The sequence below is a fragment of the Mustelus asterias genome, chromosome 28 (genome assembly GCF_964213995.1).
Source record: "Mustelus asterias chromosome 28, sMusAst1.hap1.1, whole genome shotgun sequence".
Taxonomy (NCBI): domain Eukaryota; kingdom Metazoa; phylum Chordata; class Chondrichthyes; order Carcharhiniformes; family Triakidae; genus Mustelus; species Mustelus asterias.
The window spans coordinates 824,412-841,431 of record NC_135828.1 but is presented as its reverse complement, the minus strand read 5'-3'; the positions used below and the strand labels follow the sequence as shown (position 1 = coordinate 841,431).

General features: G+C 42.1%; 1 protein-coding gene across 3 annotated transcripts in view; it reads right to left on the bottom strand.

Annotated features, from left to right (window-relative positions):
* Nucleotides 1-17,020, bottom strand: part of LOC144480178 (wings apart-like protein homolog) — a 207,245-nt gene that overhangs the window by 52,801 nt on the left and 137,424 nt on the right. For all 3 annotated transcript variants that reach the window (XM_078199330.1, XM_078199328.1, XM_078199329.1), the window contains 5 exons: nt 13,169-13,309; nt 7,382-7,534; nt 6,249-6,385; nt 2,100-2,211; nt 437-661 (listed from right to left, as the gene is read on the bottom strand). In XM_078199330.1, the coding sequence (XP_078055456.1) occupies nt 437-661; nt 2,100-2,211; nt 6,249-6,385; nt 7,382-7,534; nt 13,169-13,309 (768 nt within the window). The remainder of the gene's footprint in view (nt 1-436; nt 662-2,099; nt 2,212-6,248; nt 6,386-7,381; nt 7,535-13,168; nt 13,310-17,020) is intronic.

Genomic DNA, 17,020 nt, shown 5'->3' with positions numbered 1-17,020 from the left:
GGCCCTGGAGATTTATCCACCTTCAATCGCATCAATTTCCCTAAACCCATTTTTCTACTAATACTGATTTCCTTCAGCTCCTCAGTAAAACTTGTTTCCCTCAGAACTTCTGGTACATTATTTATATCTTCCTTTGTGAAGACTGAAGCAAAGTATGAATTTAATTCCTCAGCCATTTCTTTATTTCCAGTTATGAATTCTCCTGTTTCTGACTTGAAGGAGCCTACATTCGTTTTTGTCCATCTTTTTCTCCTTCAATACCTATAGAAATTTTTAGTCAGTTTTTGTGTTATGTAGCTCTAACAGTTTATGCAAGACGCTGAATGAGAATCACATTTCCCTGTTGGCAGCTTTCTGAAGAATCAGCCATTGACTGAAGCATCTCTTGTACTGCGATTCAAATAAATCTCAAAGATATTTGGTTCCATTTTCTTACCGTAATGTTCTCCAGGTCTAGATGCCTGTTATGAACAGTCTCACACAGCTTGCGAATTTTCTCCTTAATCTTTTTCATTTCTTTCTCATTTAATTGCCGTGAACAAGGGTCTTGGTCCATCTCCAGGAGGCGAATCATCAAGTCCAGACTAGCTCGATCCAGATCCATGTTCAGTCGATCCCGGCTCAAGATGTACATTAATGCTGCTGTGCAAAGAGCTAGATTCTGACAATACAATGCATAGACTGTGAAAGGAACTCAAAGGATTGGCATGCACAGTAACAAATGTATGACATAGAGCACTGTCAGCTGCAGCATTCTCCAGGAGCTTATCCGAGTGAGCTGCAGCATACTGACCCACCGGAGCATACTATAAGAGCAAAAGGACATTGACAGATTAACTAAACGAATGGGAAATGGAACTCACCGTGCCAATTGAGAGCTCATTTGAATCCATGGAGGATAAATTGAAATGTTTTATAAATGTCGAGAGACCAGGCATAAAGAGATTTGGTATCCAAGTTGACAAATCACTAAGACCAGTGGACAGGTACAAAAAGTAATGAAAAAGGCTAAGTGGATGTTGGCTTTTACCTCAAGCAATCGAAATACAAAGGGAGGCAATTAGGTTAGAGTCAAACTATCTGGAGTAACTGCATTCAGTTCTGGGCACTGCACCGCAAAGAGGATATATTAGCCTTGGGTGGGGAGGTGCTGCAATGCAGATTCACCAAGATAATTGTGGGGTTAAAAGGGTTAAAATGACTCCGGCAGTTGGCACAGATCTGACTCATTACTTAATTTTGGAAGACTGAAGGAACATTTAATTGACCATTTACTGGTGGATTAAGAATTCAGAACAAGAGGGCTTAAACTTCAAAGTAGGCCCAAACCAATCAGAACAAAAGCCCTGGCCCTTTTGTCCATGAAAGCTAGGTGGAAAATTGGAACACTCTCACCAAAAGATTTGGATGCTGGGAGCCTTTGAAAGACTGAAATGGATAGATTTTTGTTGGGTTAGAGTATCATTGGCTAGTATATGGAATTTCAATACAAATCAATAATTCGACTCAACAATGAAACAAACTCAAGGGGCTGAATGGCCTCATCCTGTTCCTATGAAATTCAGGATGTTATTTGGCTAACCCATTTCCCTCCTCCACCATTTTACACACTGAATTGAAACCCCCACCCTCCCCTACCCGAACCACATCAGGCCCTGTTCACCTATTACCCGTGCTTAATGACCTAAACCAGCTGCCAGTTCAACATCTGCAGTTTAAGCTTTCATTCTTTCCAAATCTCTCTTATGGCCTTCCCTCTCCCCACCTCTGTGATCGCCCCTAGCCCCAAAAGCCTTTGCGATCTCCATACTCCTTCAATTCAGCTTCTTGGTCATCCCTCACTTCCTTTGTTCCACTAATGCACAGCTTGCAGCTTCCTAGGCCCTAAACAAATTCCTCCCTCCCTCTCTAAAATATTTTTGAAAAACTAACCATTTTACCAATAATTTAGATGCCGTGTCCCAAAATCTGATGTGGCTCAGGATTAATTTTTGTCCGATAACATTCCTCTGAAGTGGCTGAATGTTTCACTACATTGAATACACTGCATGAAAGACATCACTATTATATAGCTCTCCCAAATAATCAACAAGTAATACCTGGTTCTTTTGTGCATCGTCCAGTGTCTTGAAGACCATGGCTACCATCCCATGAGCTCTCAGGTGCATTCGGAAACTGGGCATGGCACACTTGGTGGCCAAGCTGATAATACTGGAAGACAAAAATAAACCCACTAAGCAAAACAAAAAAATGCAACTCTCGACTGAGCGGTGTTATTGCTGGACAAGTCAGATTCCAGAATGGAACCTGGCTTGATAGATCACTTTTTAAAAATTGTGTAAAGTACCTATGGAACATTACAGGGGTCTTCTGTTAATTTTTAACAAAAAGGATAAAAATATTCAGTAAATTCATTAAACAAGAAAAAATAATTATGTTACACTAAACAACAAAAAGGTTGGAAGATTTTCAATACTGACATCAAGAGAACAAATGATTCAAACTTTTAGAATTGTTATGGTGCAGAAGGTGGCCATCTGGCCCATCTTGTTTGTACTCGCTTTTCAAATGCGCATTATGACTTAGCATCATTCTCCTGTCTTTTCCCCATAACCCTGCACAAAATGCCCTCATAAATGCCTCAATTGAACCTGCCACCACTGCACTTCCAAGCAATGCATTCCAGACCCAAACCACACTGTGTAAAAAGATTTTTCTTGCATCACATTTGCTTCTTTTGCAAATCACTTTAAACCTGTACCTTTGCATTCTCAATCCTTTTACAAGTGAGAACAGTTTCGCCCTATCTATCCTGTTCAGCCTCCTCAAGATTTTGAACACCTCTATCAATCCCCCCACTTATCCTCTCTCCAGGGAGAACAATCCCAACTTTTCCAATCTATCGTCATAAGTGAAGTTTCTCATCACAGGAACCATTCTTGTAAACCTCTTCTGCATTCTCTCCAATCTGTATACATCCTTCCTAACGCGTGGTGACCAGAACTACACACAATATTCCAGCTGAGATCTAACCAGTGTCTGGTTCAAATTCAGCTAACCTCTTTGCTCTATTCCAATATGAATAAAGCCGAGGATACTGTACGCTTTGTTAACTTTGTTACAAGATCCTAAAATTTATTTCCTCAGCAATCGGGTAACATGTGTCTTAGACTGCTCTGTCTTCACCCTGTGGGATGCTCAAACCAACTGAACTCGAACTGCTTTTCTGTTTCTCCAAGTCTCCAAGGGTCTCCTGTTGCTAGGCAACAGCAGTTTTTTCTGCTTAGTTTTAATTTCCCTAAACTACTAATTTCTTGATAACCCATCTCAACACATCTCTTCGCATCAAGAGTTGTAAAACTTCATTAAAATGCATGTATACAGAGCCCAAAACTTACCCTAACCTTGACCATCACAAAATATTCTAAATTAAACTAGACCCAAGTTTTACCCTTTTGTTTATTTGCGTTAAGTTAATTGCAAGTTAAACTTAAAGCTATATCTCGTTACTAGCACACAGATACAACTTACTTAAAACTCCCCTAGTCTAGTTCATAACAGACGGACCAAGATCAGGATCAAATTTACAGACCACAAGTATTGGATAATAGACAGCAGCGTTGCTCGGTTTTTCAAAGGTTAGGTGGCGGCTGACAGCTGGCACAGATATGCAAGTTTCCACATACTAACTGACAGGGATATATACTACATACCAACTGGCAGTGCCAATCAATCAGTGAAGCAGAATTGCTTCATTCCCCTGCAAGTGACAATTCCCTCTACATGAAGATACAGTGCCACAATGAAACACAACTATTGCTTTCATTGTCACTGGGCCAAGATCCTGGAACTCCCTTCCTCAGCACAATGGGTGTACCTACACCACATGGACTGTAGTCAATCGAGAAGACGGCTCTCAAGAGCATTTAGGGATGGGCAATAAACAATTATCTTACCTACATAGAACATAGAACATAGAACATTACAGCGCAGAACAGGCCCTTCGGCCCACGATGTTGCACCGACCAGTTAAAAAAAAACTGTGACCCTCCAACCTAAACCAATTTCTTTTCGTCCATGAACCTATCTACGGATCTCTTAAACGCCCCCAAACTTTCACATGAAAGAATAAAAACCCGATAAATGGGCATTGGTAAGAATTCCAGATTTTTAAAAAATTCAATTTTCTCCATTTGCCATGGCCAGTGACAATACGTAGTCATGATGTGGAGATGCCGGCGTTGGACTGGGGTAAACATAGTAAGAAGTTTAACAACACCAGGTTAAAGTCCAACAGGTTTATTTGGTAGCAAAAGCCACACAAGCTTTCGGAGCTCTAAGCCCCTTCAGGTGAGTGGGAATTCTGTTCACAAACAGAGCATATAAAGACACAGACTCAATTTACATGAATAATGGTTGGAATGCGAATACTTACAACTAATCAAGTCTTTAAGAAACAAAACAATGTGAGTGGAGAGAGCATCAAGACAGGCTAAAAAGATGTGTATTGTCTCCAGACAAGACAGCCAGTGAAACTCTGCAGGTCCACGCAACTGTGGGAGTTACAAATAGTGTGACATGAACCCAATATCCCGGTTGAGGCCGTCCTCGTGTGTGCGGAACTTGGCTATCAGTTTGTGTCTGTGAGTCTGTGTCTTTATAAGCTCTGTTTGTGAACAGAATTCCCACTCATCTGAAGAAGGGGCTTAGAGCTCCGAAAGCTTGTGTGGCTTTTGCTACCAAATAAACCTGTTGGACTTTAACCTGGTGTTGTTAAACTTCTTACAGTGACAATACCTCAGGACATGGTACTAATTCCATTGCCCATCTTGGTACTAATTCCATTGCGAGTAGCAGAACCCGTCAATTTACCAGTTCAATTTACGTTTTGGTCTTTTAGTACTTGACTCAGTAGAAATTTGCTCATTATAGTGACATGAGGTTACAAGTAGTTTAACACATCCAAACATCTGACTAAATGCTCCTTGAATCACAACCAATTGTCACAGTAAATGTGAATGTGTCCAGGTGAATCCTAGGCTTCCAATATGGTGAATGGTCTGAACATAACCACAGCTTCCAGACACGTGTGGAGTTTCAAGAACACCATGTGGTTAAATCGATAGTCAGTTTAAACCTCCCTCATCCAGTGTCGTGTTGATCCATAACATGATAAGATGTTGGTTTCCTTCCCCTCATTTCACTTCCAATGGTGAAGCAGCACATCTGCTTAAAAGTTAATTGCAGCAATCCTAACAGCATCATGCTCATTACTGTCATTGTGGCTGCTGCTAGTTTGCTAGGAAAAGTTCCATTGGCATAAACACACAGCTTTACATAGATTGGATTACAAATAGCAAGTCTAGAAAAGGACAGTCAGGGAATAGCATCTTGAAAAATTGATCAGATTAGATAAAAGATTTGGCTAGAACAATCGCAATAGACACTTCAACAAATCCTGACAATCTGTATTTGCATTAATGATAAAGGTTTTGAGATAGTAGTAAAGGATGTGCATTTATATATCACCTTTCATGTTCTCAGGCTGCTTCAAAGCATTGCAAAAGCAGTTTTTTTCAGTTAAATGTAGCAGCCTATTTGTGTACACAGATCGACAAATATCACAACAGATTTTAACTGGATATTGCTGTTTGAAGAATACATGTTTGCCAGGACAACTGATTCAAGCCATATGATCTTTTATTTCCATTTCAGTTTAATCTCATATGCAAAATGGCATCTTCAGCAGCATTGCAGGCCTTTACTACTTTACTGAATTGTCAACCTATTACTCAAAACATCTAATAAGGTTAGAACTCACGATTTTTATTTTATTCATTCAAGGGCTGTGGGCTTCGCTGGTGAGGCCTCCCAGTGACGGTGAAGGAATGGTGATATATTTCCAAGTCATTTCATTTGGAGACAAAACCACCACCAAATGAAACAGAAATCAGGATTGAATCCATTCAACAAATTGCCAAGTTATTGTTTGTGGTTGAGTTGGTGATATTTGACTATACGGTTTGCTGATTCTACAGATCACAGTTACCATTCTCTCTTCAACAGGCACCATTTCCCCTTCCCTAGATCTCATGGAACAGTGCACCCACAAGCCATTAAACATCCCCAGGATATTGACGTGCAAGGATAAACACCCAATCTGTTCTGTCACATATAAAATAATTTCTCTATTTAAACTACCCTTGAGCAGATCCCTGTTGAGCAGAGACTTCAATCACAACACATACCTAAGGCAGCGTGTGTTGAGAGGCTGAGAACATTTCAGTCCACTGAGGAGGTACTCAATGTCATCCGTAAACTCTTGGTTTTCTCCAAATTCCACCACATCATTGAAGTGCTTCACGTGCTGAACCACAGTGTACAACTGAAATAAAAATAACACTGCACTTTACACTGGCTGAAAGCAGAGTTAACCTTGCACAGCAAAACCCAACTTACAAACCAGGGCAACACCTCTTAGCACATACACATAGGAACATAGGAATTAGGAGCAGGAGTAGGCAATTCAGCCTTTCGAGCCTGTCCCGCCATTCAATCAGACACCATCCTGACCAATTTATCTGCAGGACAGTTCAGTGTACAGTCCTTAGTTGAAAATGGTAAACTTAATCAGTTGAAATATTGCAGGCGTTGCTGAGCTGCCACTGCAGGCAGGCAACCTATAGACATGGGACTTTGCGCATTTTAGTGTCACTGAACCAGTGGAACTTTGTGTAGGCTTCCCTCATCCTGCAATGTGAATGAACATCCTTCAGGTGGAACTGTAACTGACAGTTTGCCCAGCAGGCTGGACACTCTGGAAGATCTGGAGACTGGTATGCATAATGGGCAGCTACGTTAAATCAAAATCCTCCTGTACTTGGGGGCTAAAAACTCAAAAAAGAATCTTCTTTGCCCAAATAGAATCCGAAGGGAAGAGTTTCTGCCGCTTAGCAAATTCCCAGTCCTCAAGCTCTCGCTTGTCCTCAGGAAAGGGATCCTTCTGAAATAGGTGATCTATAACATAAGGATACAGCTTACCTAACACACCACCAACTGTTCAGGCAGAGAGAGCCTCTACATACTGCAGAAGAGGATAGCAAGGGGAAAGGGTACACACTAAGAGCCACGGATCACCGAGAATGAGCAGGGAAGTTTATTAATGGGTTCCAAGAGCAAGGCTCTGAACACAGTTGACTGAACATTATGTCGCATATTGAACACTTCAAACTTATTTACTATTTCCTGAGAGGTGCTAATATGCATATTCAATGACCATTAGTTCTCTAGCAATTCAAGGTAGATAACACAAACTTTAAAAACCTCAATATGCTTTTAATATCGAACACGTTAAATAAATTAGAACAGCCGAGTCTGGTACCTCTTTATCTTCCTTCCTACATTTCAGTGCAGTTACAATGTCTTGGTATGGTTGGGTTGGTATCGTCACTGTTTTTATCACACGAGGTGGAGGGGGAGGGGCTTTGAAGACCCCCTCATCCTTCTGACTAGTTTCCTTTAAGGCGATAATAGCCTATAAACAATACAATAAACCAGATAAGGATAAATTTTCTAACGAACCGAAAACATTTGTTAATTATTGGCCCCGGTCTGCCATGTTCACAGAAAGAGCTTCAACTGCAGTACATTATCCCACAATGTTTGAAACCACCAGGGCTGATATTTTATTGACAGGCACAGGCCTTTCCAATCTGATGACCATTGCCCCACTCCACCACTGTACTGAACCAGTTACATAAAAGCTACCACTACAAACCACTGTCACAAAAAATAATGCAAGGTTCCGAAAGCAACGCAAAGAAAAACTGAGAACAAGATTGAGGGGGGGGAGGGGGTAGCAGTTCAACATAGCTACATTTACGTCAGGAATAGCAACAACAAAGCTCAGGATCTTTCACCAGTGACGCTTAGTGTTCCTCGCCACCAGCCGTGGCTGACAGTGGAGCTGAAATTCTGGCGGAAAATCCAACCCCAAACCGCCATGATTACAGATGAAAATAGCAGTGCTTCTACTGCTAAACAGTTTCAATTAGATTGCTTAAGTTAACCCAGTAAATGCTTAACAGTCTGACCATTTCAGTATTAATAATGCAAGTCTGCATCATATAATTAACCTTCTTTAGTTTTTCTCGCTCTCATTCGCCAATCTTGTTCTCATTCTTATTCTTTTTCTTATATTGATACACAAAACCATATACTCACCGATAAGTCACTTGGTAGCACAAAAAACTTGAGAAATGCTGAAAAAAGACATTTTGTCATAGCTTTTCATCTTGAACCCACCAGGACAATTGCAAGAGTACCAATGTCAGGGGATACAACAACATTATACTGTATGAGAAGAGGATGCTGACTGGTTGGCAAGTGGACTCTTGATTGGTAGAGATGTTGTCATGGAGAATGCACCAGCTGATGCACCAGTTAACTGCCAAACATTGTTTAAAATTTAAACAATGGCAACTTGACTGATTGGTCAAGGCATTGCCCGGAGAATGAATCAGCAAATGGCTATCACTTACTTAGTTTAGCTGAAACAGGTGCAATATGTGTACATGTTCTTTCTGTCTGCGAAGAACAGGACCCTGTGTATTAATGTAGCTTCCAGTATACACAAATGCACCACGCTGCAAGCCCAACTGACGATCTTAACTTGGCTGTCAGTGTAATTTCTAGCACACTTGAGGGTTATTGAGCAAATGTTGTCTAACCATGGAACCACATGTAATGTTGGACATTGTTTTGCCTTTAGCAAGAACAGGCTTATTGGATAGTTTGTACTTTACCTGTTGCAATGGGATATTGGTTTTTAATATGATCCACACCCGTCTTTGGGATGCATAGCTTACACACTTGACAAATGGCTTGAGCCCTATTTACGATGTTGCCAATAAGACCAATCTTGCAGCGTGAAACTGTAAACATTCCATGCATACACTAACCAGTGAAGATAGGCTTGCAGTAGACCGTGGTAGAGAATTCCCTGGCAAATTTCTCAAGTAAATCCAAGGAGAGGAAGCTCATTTGACAAGTAAATCTGAGTATAGGGTGGAGCCCATTAAGACATGCAAGGAAATTATTACATGCTGCTGTGGATTTAAATGCAGCAAATGTAACATCTACATGCACCAAATATGCGAAGATTAGGAAGTTAGGTGCCATTCAATGGAAGACATGTTTGTCATGGAACCCAATAAAAAATGTTTGTGAAAGCTGGACCATCTATTCAGACAGAGTCCATAAAAAGTTATAAAGTTCATTTATTAGTCACAATGAAGTTACTGTGAAATTCCTCGAGTCGCCATAGTCCGGCGCCTGTTCGGGACAATGCACCTAACCAGCACGTCTTTCAGAATGTGGGAGGAAACCGGAGCACGCAGAGGAACCCATGCAGATACGTGGAGAACATGCAAACTCCACACAGAGAGTGACCCAAGCCAGGAATCAAACCCGGGTCCCTGGCAGCAGTGCTAACCACTCAACAGCTGCCGCTCAACTGTGCTAAGCTCAACGAATACCAATTCATGCATTGGTGGCAGGTCTAGATTTCCATGATATAGTGTTACAGCACAAATATCTATGGCTTCCTTAAGTAGAACACTGGTGAATAGGTGAACAATGTTACATGAACACAGCATTATCATCGAAATCCAAGCCCTGCATGGCCATATATACATGCTCACCAGCAGGTCCAATGGGTATGATTTTAGATCCATCATTAAGAATGACATACATTCTGTTGATATAGTCACACTTATTATGGAAACATAGAAACACAGAAACTAGAAGCAGGAGTAGGCCTTTCGAAGACTATTCCCGTCCCTTTGTCAGATTTACTGATGTGTATGTCCAGGTTGATCTTAAGATCTTTCGCCGGTGTAAGATACTCGCCTTGCTGGTGAAAATTCAGCCTGTTTGGAATACTGCAACATCATAAATGCACTAGATCAGCTAGGCACACTTTTAAGGATTCAATATCTTTAGTGGACACCGGTTTTTGGACACATCTTCGAAATGGAGCAGCCAAATTAACTTCCAGGGAGTTCTCTACCACAGTCTACCCCAAGCCTACCTTCACTACTCAATATATGGATTGAAATTCTTAGTTCCATTCACTATAACAGTGGCATGATCGGTAGCAGCACGAGTAGGGCACAATCCATTTGCTCACTATGTAAGTTTGATGCTAATATAGGGTAGATCAAAGACATCCTGCGGGTCAGTGGCTATACTGATCAGATTATTGCTCGCTGTATATTGCACAAACTCATGAACAGGCCTGAGGGTGTCATTTTCAGTCTTGAAGTGTCCACATTACCTCAGATTACCCTGGAAAGGCAAGGTATCTCAAAAATTTGAGCAACAGGTGAAACTAACTTTTCATGCTGCACCTATGCAATAGCAATGGGTGGCATTCACCACTAACATAATGCTGCCTATATTCTGCCTATCATACAAATGAGTAATGTGGTATATGAATTTCAGTGCCAATGTAATACTAGGTATGTCGTCAGTACATCCTGAAGACTGACTGGCAGATCGTGTCAAACAGCATGCCCCATCTACTATCCATAACGGACAAAGTACAGACTGTACCCAACCAGCCCGTGCTTGCATAACTCTAAACAGTGCCCGACATTACATGCGATTCTGCGTTTGGACAACATTTGCTAAATAATCTTCAGTATGCTAAAAATTACACTGACAACCAGTTTAAGATTGTCATTGGGGCTCGCAGGCATGTTTGCGTGAACTGGAAGCTACATATACTAATGCATAAGGACCTGTTCTTCGCAGACAGAAAGAACAACCAATCAGCACCTTCTTCTCATATAGTGTAAGGATGTTGTGCAGTTTCCCCTGACATTGGTATGATTGTGATTGTCTTGTTGAATGCAAGATGAAAAGCTTCAATAAAATTTATTTTTTCATTGATATATTCACTGTTTTGAGCAGCATGTAACCAGCAGCTATCCACCTAATGTTGGCGCAACCATTAGTGCAACTTGGTAGCAGCACAAACTCCATCTAGGTCATTTAGTTAGTTCCAGGTTAGTTCTGCAGAGCTGCTCAGTTTCATGGCATGGTTCGAGATATCCACCCTATCAAAATCCACAGTTAGGTGAATGCGTCTGCAAGCAGAAGTTGATATGATTTTTGAAAATTACCTGGCTAATTTTGTAAGCATGACCGGCCCATTAATTTGAGAGATATTTAAGTGCTGTACAGTGTCTAACCAGCTCATACAGTAATAGACAATGATTCATGGGAGGGGAAGTAGCAGAATGGAGCATTTACAGTCCACTCAAACATTTGGAAAAACAATTACAGGTTTATAATTTCTGCTATTTCAGAAGAAAAATGTTTACTTGTGGAGAGTAACAGCTCACTGTTGAGGGTCATCACAGAAGGACATTGATAATACCAGCATACTACTGACATTAAACTCTACATAGGAGCCAAGGACAGAGGTTTTAAAGATAAAACGCTTGAAGGGAAACAGGAGTGAAGAAACTCTGCCTCCCCACACACAATGTGGGGCAGGCTCCCATCAAAAGCAAAAGTTGCCAAAATGACTGCCTAGAGGAAACGTACAGGCAGATGATCAAAATGAAATTTAAGCTTAGATTTTAAGTTGTGTAAACGCAAGTCATTTGGTAGCCAACTGTCAGTCAGCTGTAAGTGGGTCACTGGTTGCTAGAGTTTGAGTTGGGAGCAGTGACAGAATGAGGGAGGAACAGTAAGTACTAAAACAGGAATTTGAGTCAGAATGCTAGTTCAGTGCAGAGGAGAATGGGGTGCTACGTAGACCAGCAGATGGGCACAAGTGATACTGAAGTATAAAAAATTATATCTAGGCAGCAGAGTACAGTGCCAGATCATAGAATGGAATCCCTACAGTGCAGAAGGAAGCCATTCGACCCATCAAGTCGGCACTGGCTTAAAGAGAATACCTCCCCAACTCCCCCATCCCTGTAACCCCATACATTTACAAAGGCTAATCCATCTAACCTCCACATTTTTGGACTGTGGGAGGAAACTGATGCAGACACAAGGAGAATGTGCAAACTCCACAACAGACAGTCACCCAAAGCTGGAAATGAACCCAGGTCCCTGGCATTGTGAGGCAGCAGTGCTAACCAGCTGTGGGAGATTCAAGCACCAAATGTTGATTTAATCAAACATATCTGTTGAGAAGTGTTACCAACTGTCACTCAAGTTTTTAAGGATGAAATAATCTAAATAAAGAGAAAATAGTCAGCTTCAAAAGGGAGCAGTGAGATCAACACACTTCAATATTGAAGCAGAAATGGATAGAGAATGAGTACTTCAGTTAGAGGATGGTGTGCAGTTCTGAGCTCCAATAAGAAGGATATTGAGGAATTTGGGATGATATAACATATTTACCAGGACTTTGCCTAGCACAATGTGAATACAAAGAATGCTTCAGAAAAATCGGTAGTTAGAAGCAGAATGCTTCCAGTCATTGTGGGCCAAGAATGAGGGGCAAGAGATACAAAAGATTTAAGAGGACGGGAGAAATTCTTTGGTGGTATAGAATTCCCTTCCTGAATGAGTGAATACAGCAGAACTGTCAGCATTCAAAATTAGATTGGAGAGATGGATGAAGGAAAGGAGGAACAAAATAGGAAGACAGGATGGGTAAATTTGATAGGTTTGGGACAAAGCCGGATGATATTGTCAATGGGAGGTCAAAAAGAAGCAATGGAGGGAGGCTCTCTCTCTCTCTCCTCCCTCACACCACCAACCCCAATAAAATAAATTGGAGAGAATGAACCAGAAGGAGTCAGCTTCTCTTTCGGAGAGACAGAAACTATCAGAAGGAATGGGTGTGGAAGAATCAGTAGTGGGGTAAAGTTGCAAGGGCAGACAAGCAGCTTTTCAATGGTTACTCATGAGCCAAGAAGAAAATGTTGCAGACGAAGCAGACTTCTGAAAAAAGAGAGAGAATTTGCAGCTTTATAGGAAGAGATTAGCGACAGCAGTTAACTTTAGCACTGACCAAGATCATGTGAAATGGCAGAGTTCAGCTCTGATACTAACCATATCATCTGACCTACCCACAGGTTACTGTACTCACTTACACCCGGTTTTGGCACTCTTTACAGGCCCTGGCACTGTTACTCACCGGTGCTGCCTGAGACTGCGTCAGTGGCTGTTTACTTGCAGCACTCCCCAATGCGTTGTGAGATAGTGACAGTGTTGTAGGAAGCTCCTCTGGCTCAGGCTGATTCCAGTGTCTGGCATTATACACAGCTTTAGTAGGAGACTGTACAAGAGATGGAAAAATAGCATTAAAAAGAGAGCTTTCGACTTTAATTATACAGTCTGTATCACAAAAACAGCAACCACTAATTCTCAGTCACTTTGACTATTCGATGTCCAAAACAAGTTACTTCTTCAAGCCACGCATCACTGGAGGAGTTCCTTAGTTTGGTGTCCTAGGCCTAACCGTCTTCATCAATGACCTTCCTTCCATCATAGCAAAAGATATACAAATTTCCCTGAAAAAATAGCAGACCTGAGGACTGGGAGCATTTTAGAATTTAGTAAAGGAGGACAACAGATTGATTAAGGGGAAAATAGGGCACAAGAGTAAGCTTGCAGGGAACATAAAACTGACTGTATACACTTCTATAGGTATGTGAAGATAAAAAGATTGGTGAAGACAAATGTAGGTCCCTTATCCAGAAACAGGGGAATTTATAATAGAGAACAAAGGCCAATAAATCCTCAGGGCCTTATAATCTACATTCCAGATTACTTAAGGAAGTGACCCTGGAAATAGTGGATGCATTGGTGGTCATCTTCCAAGATTCTGTAGACTTTGGAACAGTTCCTACAGGTTGGAGGGTAGCTAATGTGACCCCACTATTTAAAAAGGGAGGTAGCGAGTAAACAGGGAATTAGAGATCAGTCAACCCGATGTCAGTAATGGGGAAAATGCTAGAGACCATTATAAAAGATTTAATAGCAAAGCATTTGAAAAACAGTAACAGGATTGGACAGAGTCAGCATGGATTTAAAGGGAAATCATGCTTGACTAATGTACTGGAATTCTTCGAGAATGTAGTAGAGTTGATGGGAGGGAGCCAGTGGACGTGGTTCCTTTGAACTTTCAGAAGGCTTTCGACAAAGTCCTACATAAGAGATTAGTAAGGATAGACAACAACACCTCCTCCACTGTCATCCTCAACACTGATGCCCCACAAGGCCGTGTCCTCAGCCCCTTACGATACTCCTTATACACCTATGACCTATTGGCCAAATTCCCCTCCAACTCTATTTTCAGATTTGCTGATGACACCACCATAGTAGGTTGGATCTCAAACAATGATGAAACAGAGTACAGTAGAATGAGATAGAGAACCTGGTGAAGTGGTGTAACGAGAATAATCCCTCCCTCAATGAAGGAGATAGTCATCAATTTCAGGAAGCATGGAGGAGGACATGTCCCTGTCTACATCAACAGGGATGAAGTGGAAATAGTCGAGAGCTTTGGGTTTCTAGGCATCCAGTTCACCAACAACCTGCCCTGGTCCTTCCACACCGATGCTATAGTTCAGAAAGCCCACCAACTCGTCTACTTTCTCAGGAGGCTAAGGAAATTTGGCATGGTCGCTACGACTCTCACCAACTTTTTCAGATGCACCATAGAAATCATTATTTCTGGTTGTATCATATCTTGGTATGGTTCCTGCTCTGTCCAAGACAGCAAGACACTACAAACGGTCGTGAACAAAGCCCAATCCATCACACAAACCAGCCTCCCATCATTGACTCGGTCTATACTTCCCACTGCCTCGGAAAAGCAGCCAGCATAATCAAGGACCCCACGAACCCCGGACAATCTCTCTTCCACCTTCTTCTGTCAGGAAAAAGATACAAAAGTCTGATGTCACGTACCAACCGACTCAAGAACAGCTTCTTTCCTGCTGTCATCAGACTTTTGAATGGACCTACCTTGTATTAAGTTGATATTTCTCTAACCCTAGCTATGACTGTAACATTACATTAGAACATAGAAAAAATACAGCACAAACAGGCCCTTCAGCCCACAAGTTGCGCAAGTCATGTTCCTACCTACCTAGGCTTATATATAGGCTTACCTATAACCCTCAATCCTATTAAGTCCCATGTACTCATCCAGAAGTCTCTTAAAAGACCCTATCGAGTTTGCCTCCACCACCACTGACGGCAGCCGTGTCCACTCACCCACCACCCTCTGAGTGAAAAACTCACCCCTGGCATCTCCTCTGTACCTACTCCCCAGCACCTTAAACCTGTGTCCTCTCGTAGCAGCCATTTCAGCCCTGGGAAAAAGCCTCAGAGAATCCACCCGATCTATACCTCTCAACATCTTGTACACCTCTATCAGGTCACCTCTCATCCTTCGTCTCTCCAAGGAGAAAAGACCGAGCTCCCTCAACCTATCCTCATAAAGCATGCCAACCAATCCAGGCAACATCTTTGTAAATCTTCTCTGCACCCTTTCAATCATTTCCACATCCCTCCTGTAATGAGGCGACCAGAACTGAGCACAGTACTCCAAGTGGGGTCTGACGAGGGTCTTATAAAGCTGCATCATTATCTCCCGACTCCTAAACTCAATCCCTTGATTGATAAAGGCCAGCACACCATACGCCTTCTTAACCACCTCCTCTACCTGCGAGGCCGATTTAAGAGTCCTATGGACCCGGACCCCAAGGTCCTTCTGATCCTCTACACTGCTAAGAGTCTTACACTTGATATTATACTCCTTCATCCCATTTGACCTGCCAAAATGGACCACTACACATTTTTCCGGGTTGAAGTCCATCTGCCACTTCTCCGCCCAGTCTTGCATCCTATCTATGTCACGCTGCAGCTTCTGACATCCCTCCAACCTATCCACAACACCACCAACCTTCGTGTCGTCAGCAAACTTACCAACCCATCCCTCCACTTCCTCATCCAGGTCATTTATGAAAATGACAAACAGCAAGGGTCCCAGAACAGATCCCTGGGGCACTCCGCTGGTGACCGACCTCCAGTCAGAAAAAGACCCGTCTACAACCACTCTCTGCCTTCTGCAGGCAAGTCAGTTCTGAATCCACAAGGCAACAGCCCCTTGGTTCCCATACCCTCTCACTTTCTCGAGAAGTCTTGCATGGGGGACCTTATCGAACGCCTTGCTGAAGTCCATGTAAACCACATCTACCGCTTTTCCTTTGTCAATGTGTTTAGTCACATTTTCAAAGAACTCCACCAGGCTCGTAAGGCACGATTTGCCTTTGACAAAGCCGTGCTGACTACTTTTGAGCATACTAAACTTCTCTAAATGTTCATAAATCCTGTCCCTCAGGATCTTCTCCATCAACTTACCAACCACTGAGGTTAGACTCATCGGTCGGTAATTTCCTGGGCTATCCCTATTCCCTTTCTTGAATATAGGACCCACATCTACAATCCTCCAATCCTCCAGAACCTCTCCCGTCTCCATCGACGACGCAAAGATCATCGCCAGAGGCTCTGCAATCTCTTCCCTCGCCTCCCACAGTAACCTGGGCTACATCCCATCCGGTCCCGGCAACTTATCTATCTTGATGCTATTCAAAATTTCCAACACATCCTCTTTCTTAATGTCCACATAATCTTTTCAGTCCACCTCAATCCTGTAGTAGAACCACCCAGGTCTTTTTCCACCGTGAATACAGAGGTAAAATATTCATTAAGCACCTCACCTCTGCTATTTCTTCTGGTTCTGTACAGACTTTCTCACCGTCACCTTTTATAGGTACTATTCCTTCACATCTCATCCTTTTACTCTTCAGATATTTATAGAACGCCTTAGGGTTCTCCTTAATCTTACCTGCCAAGGCCTTCTCGTGACCCCTTCTGGCTCTCCTAATTTCTTTCTTAAGTCCCTTCCTACAAGCCGTATACTCATCTAGATCCCTATCATTGCCTAGCTCTCTGAACCTTTTGTACGCTTTCCTTT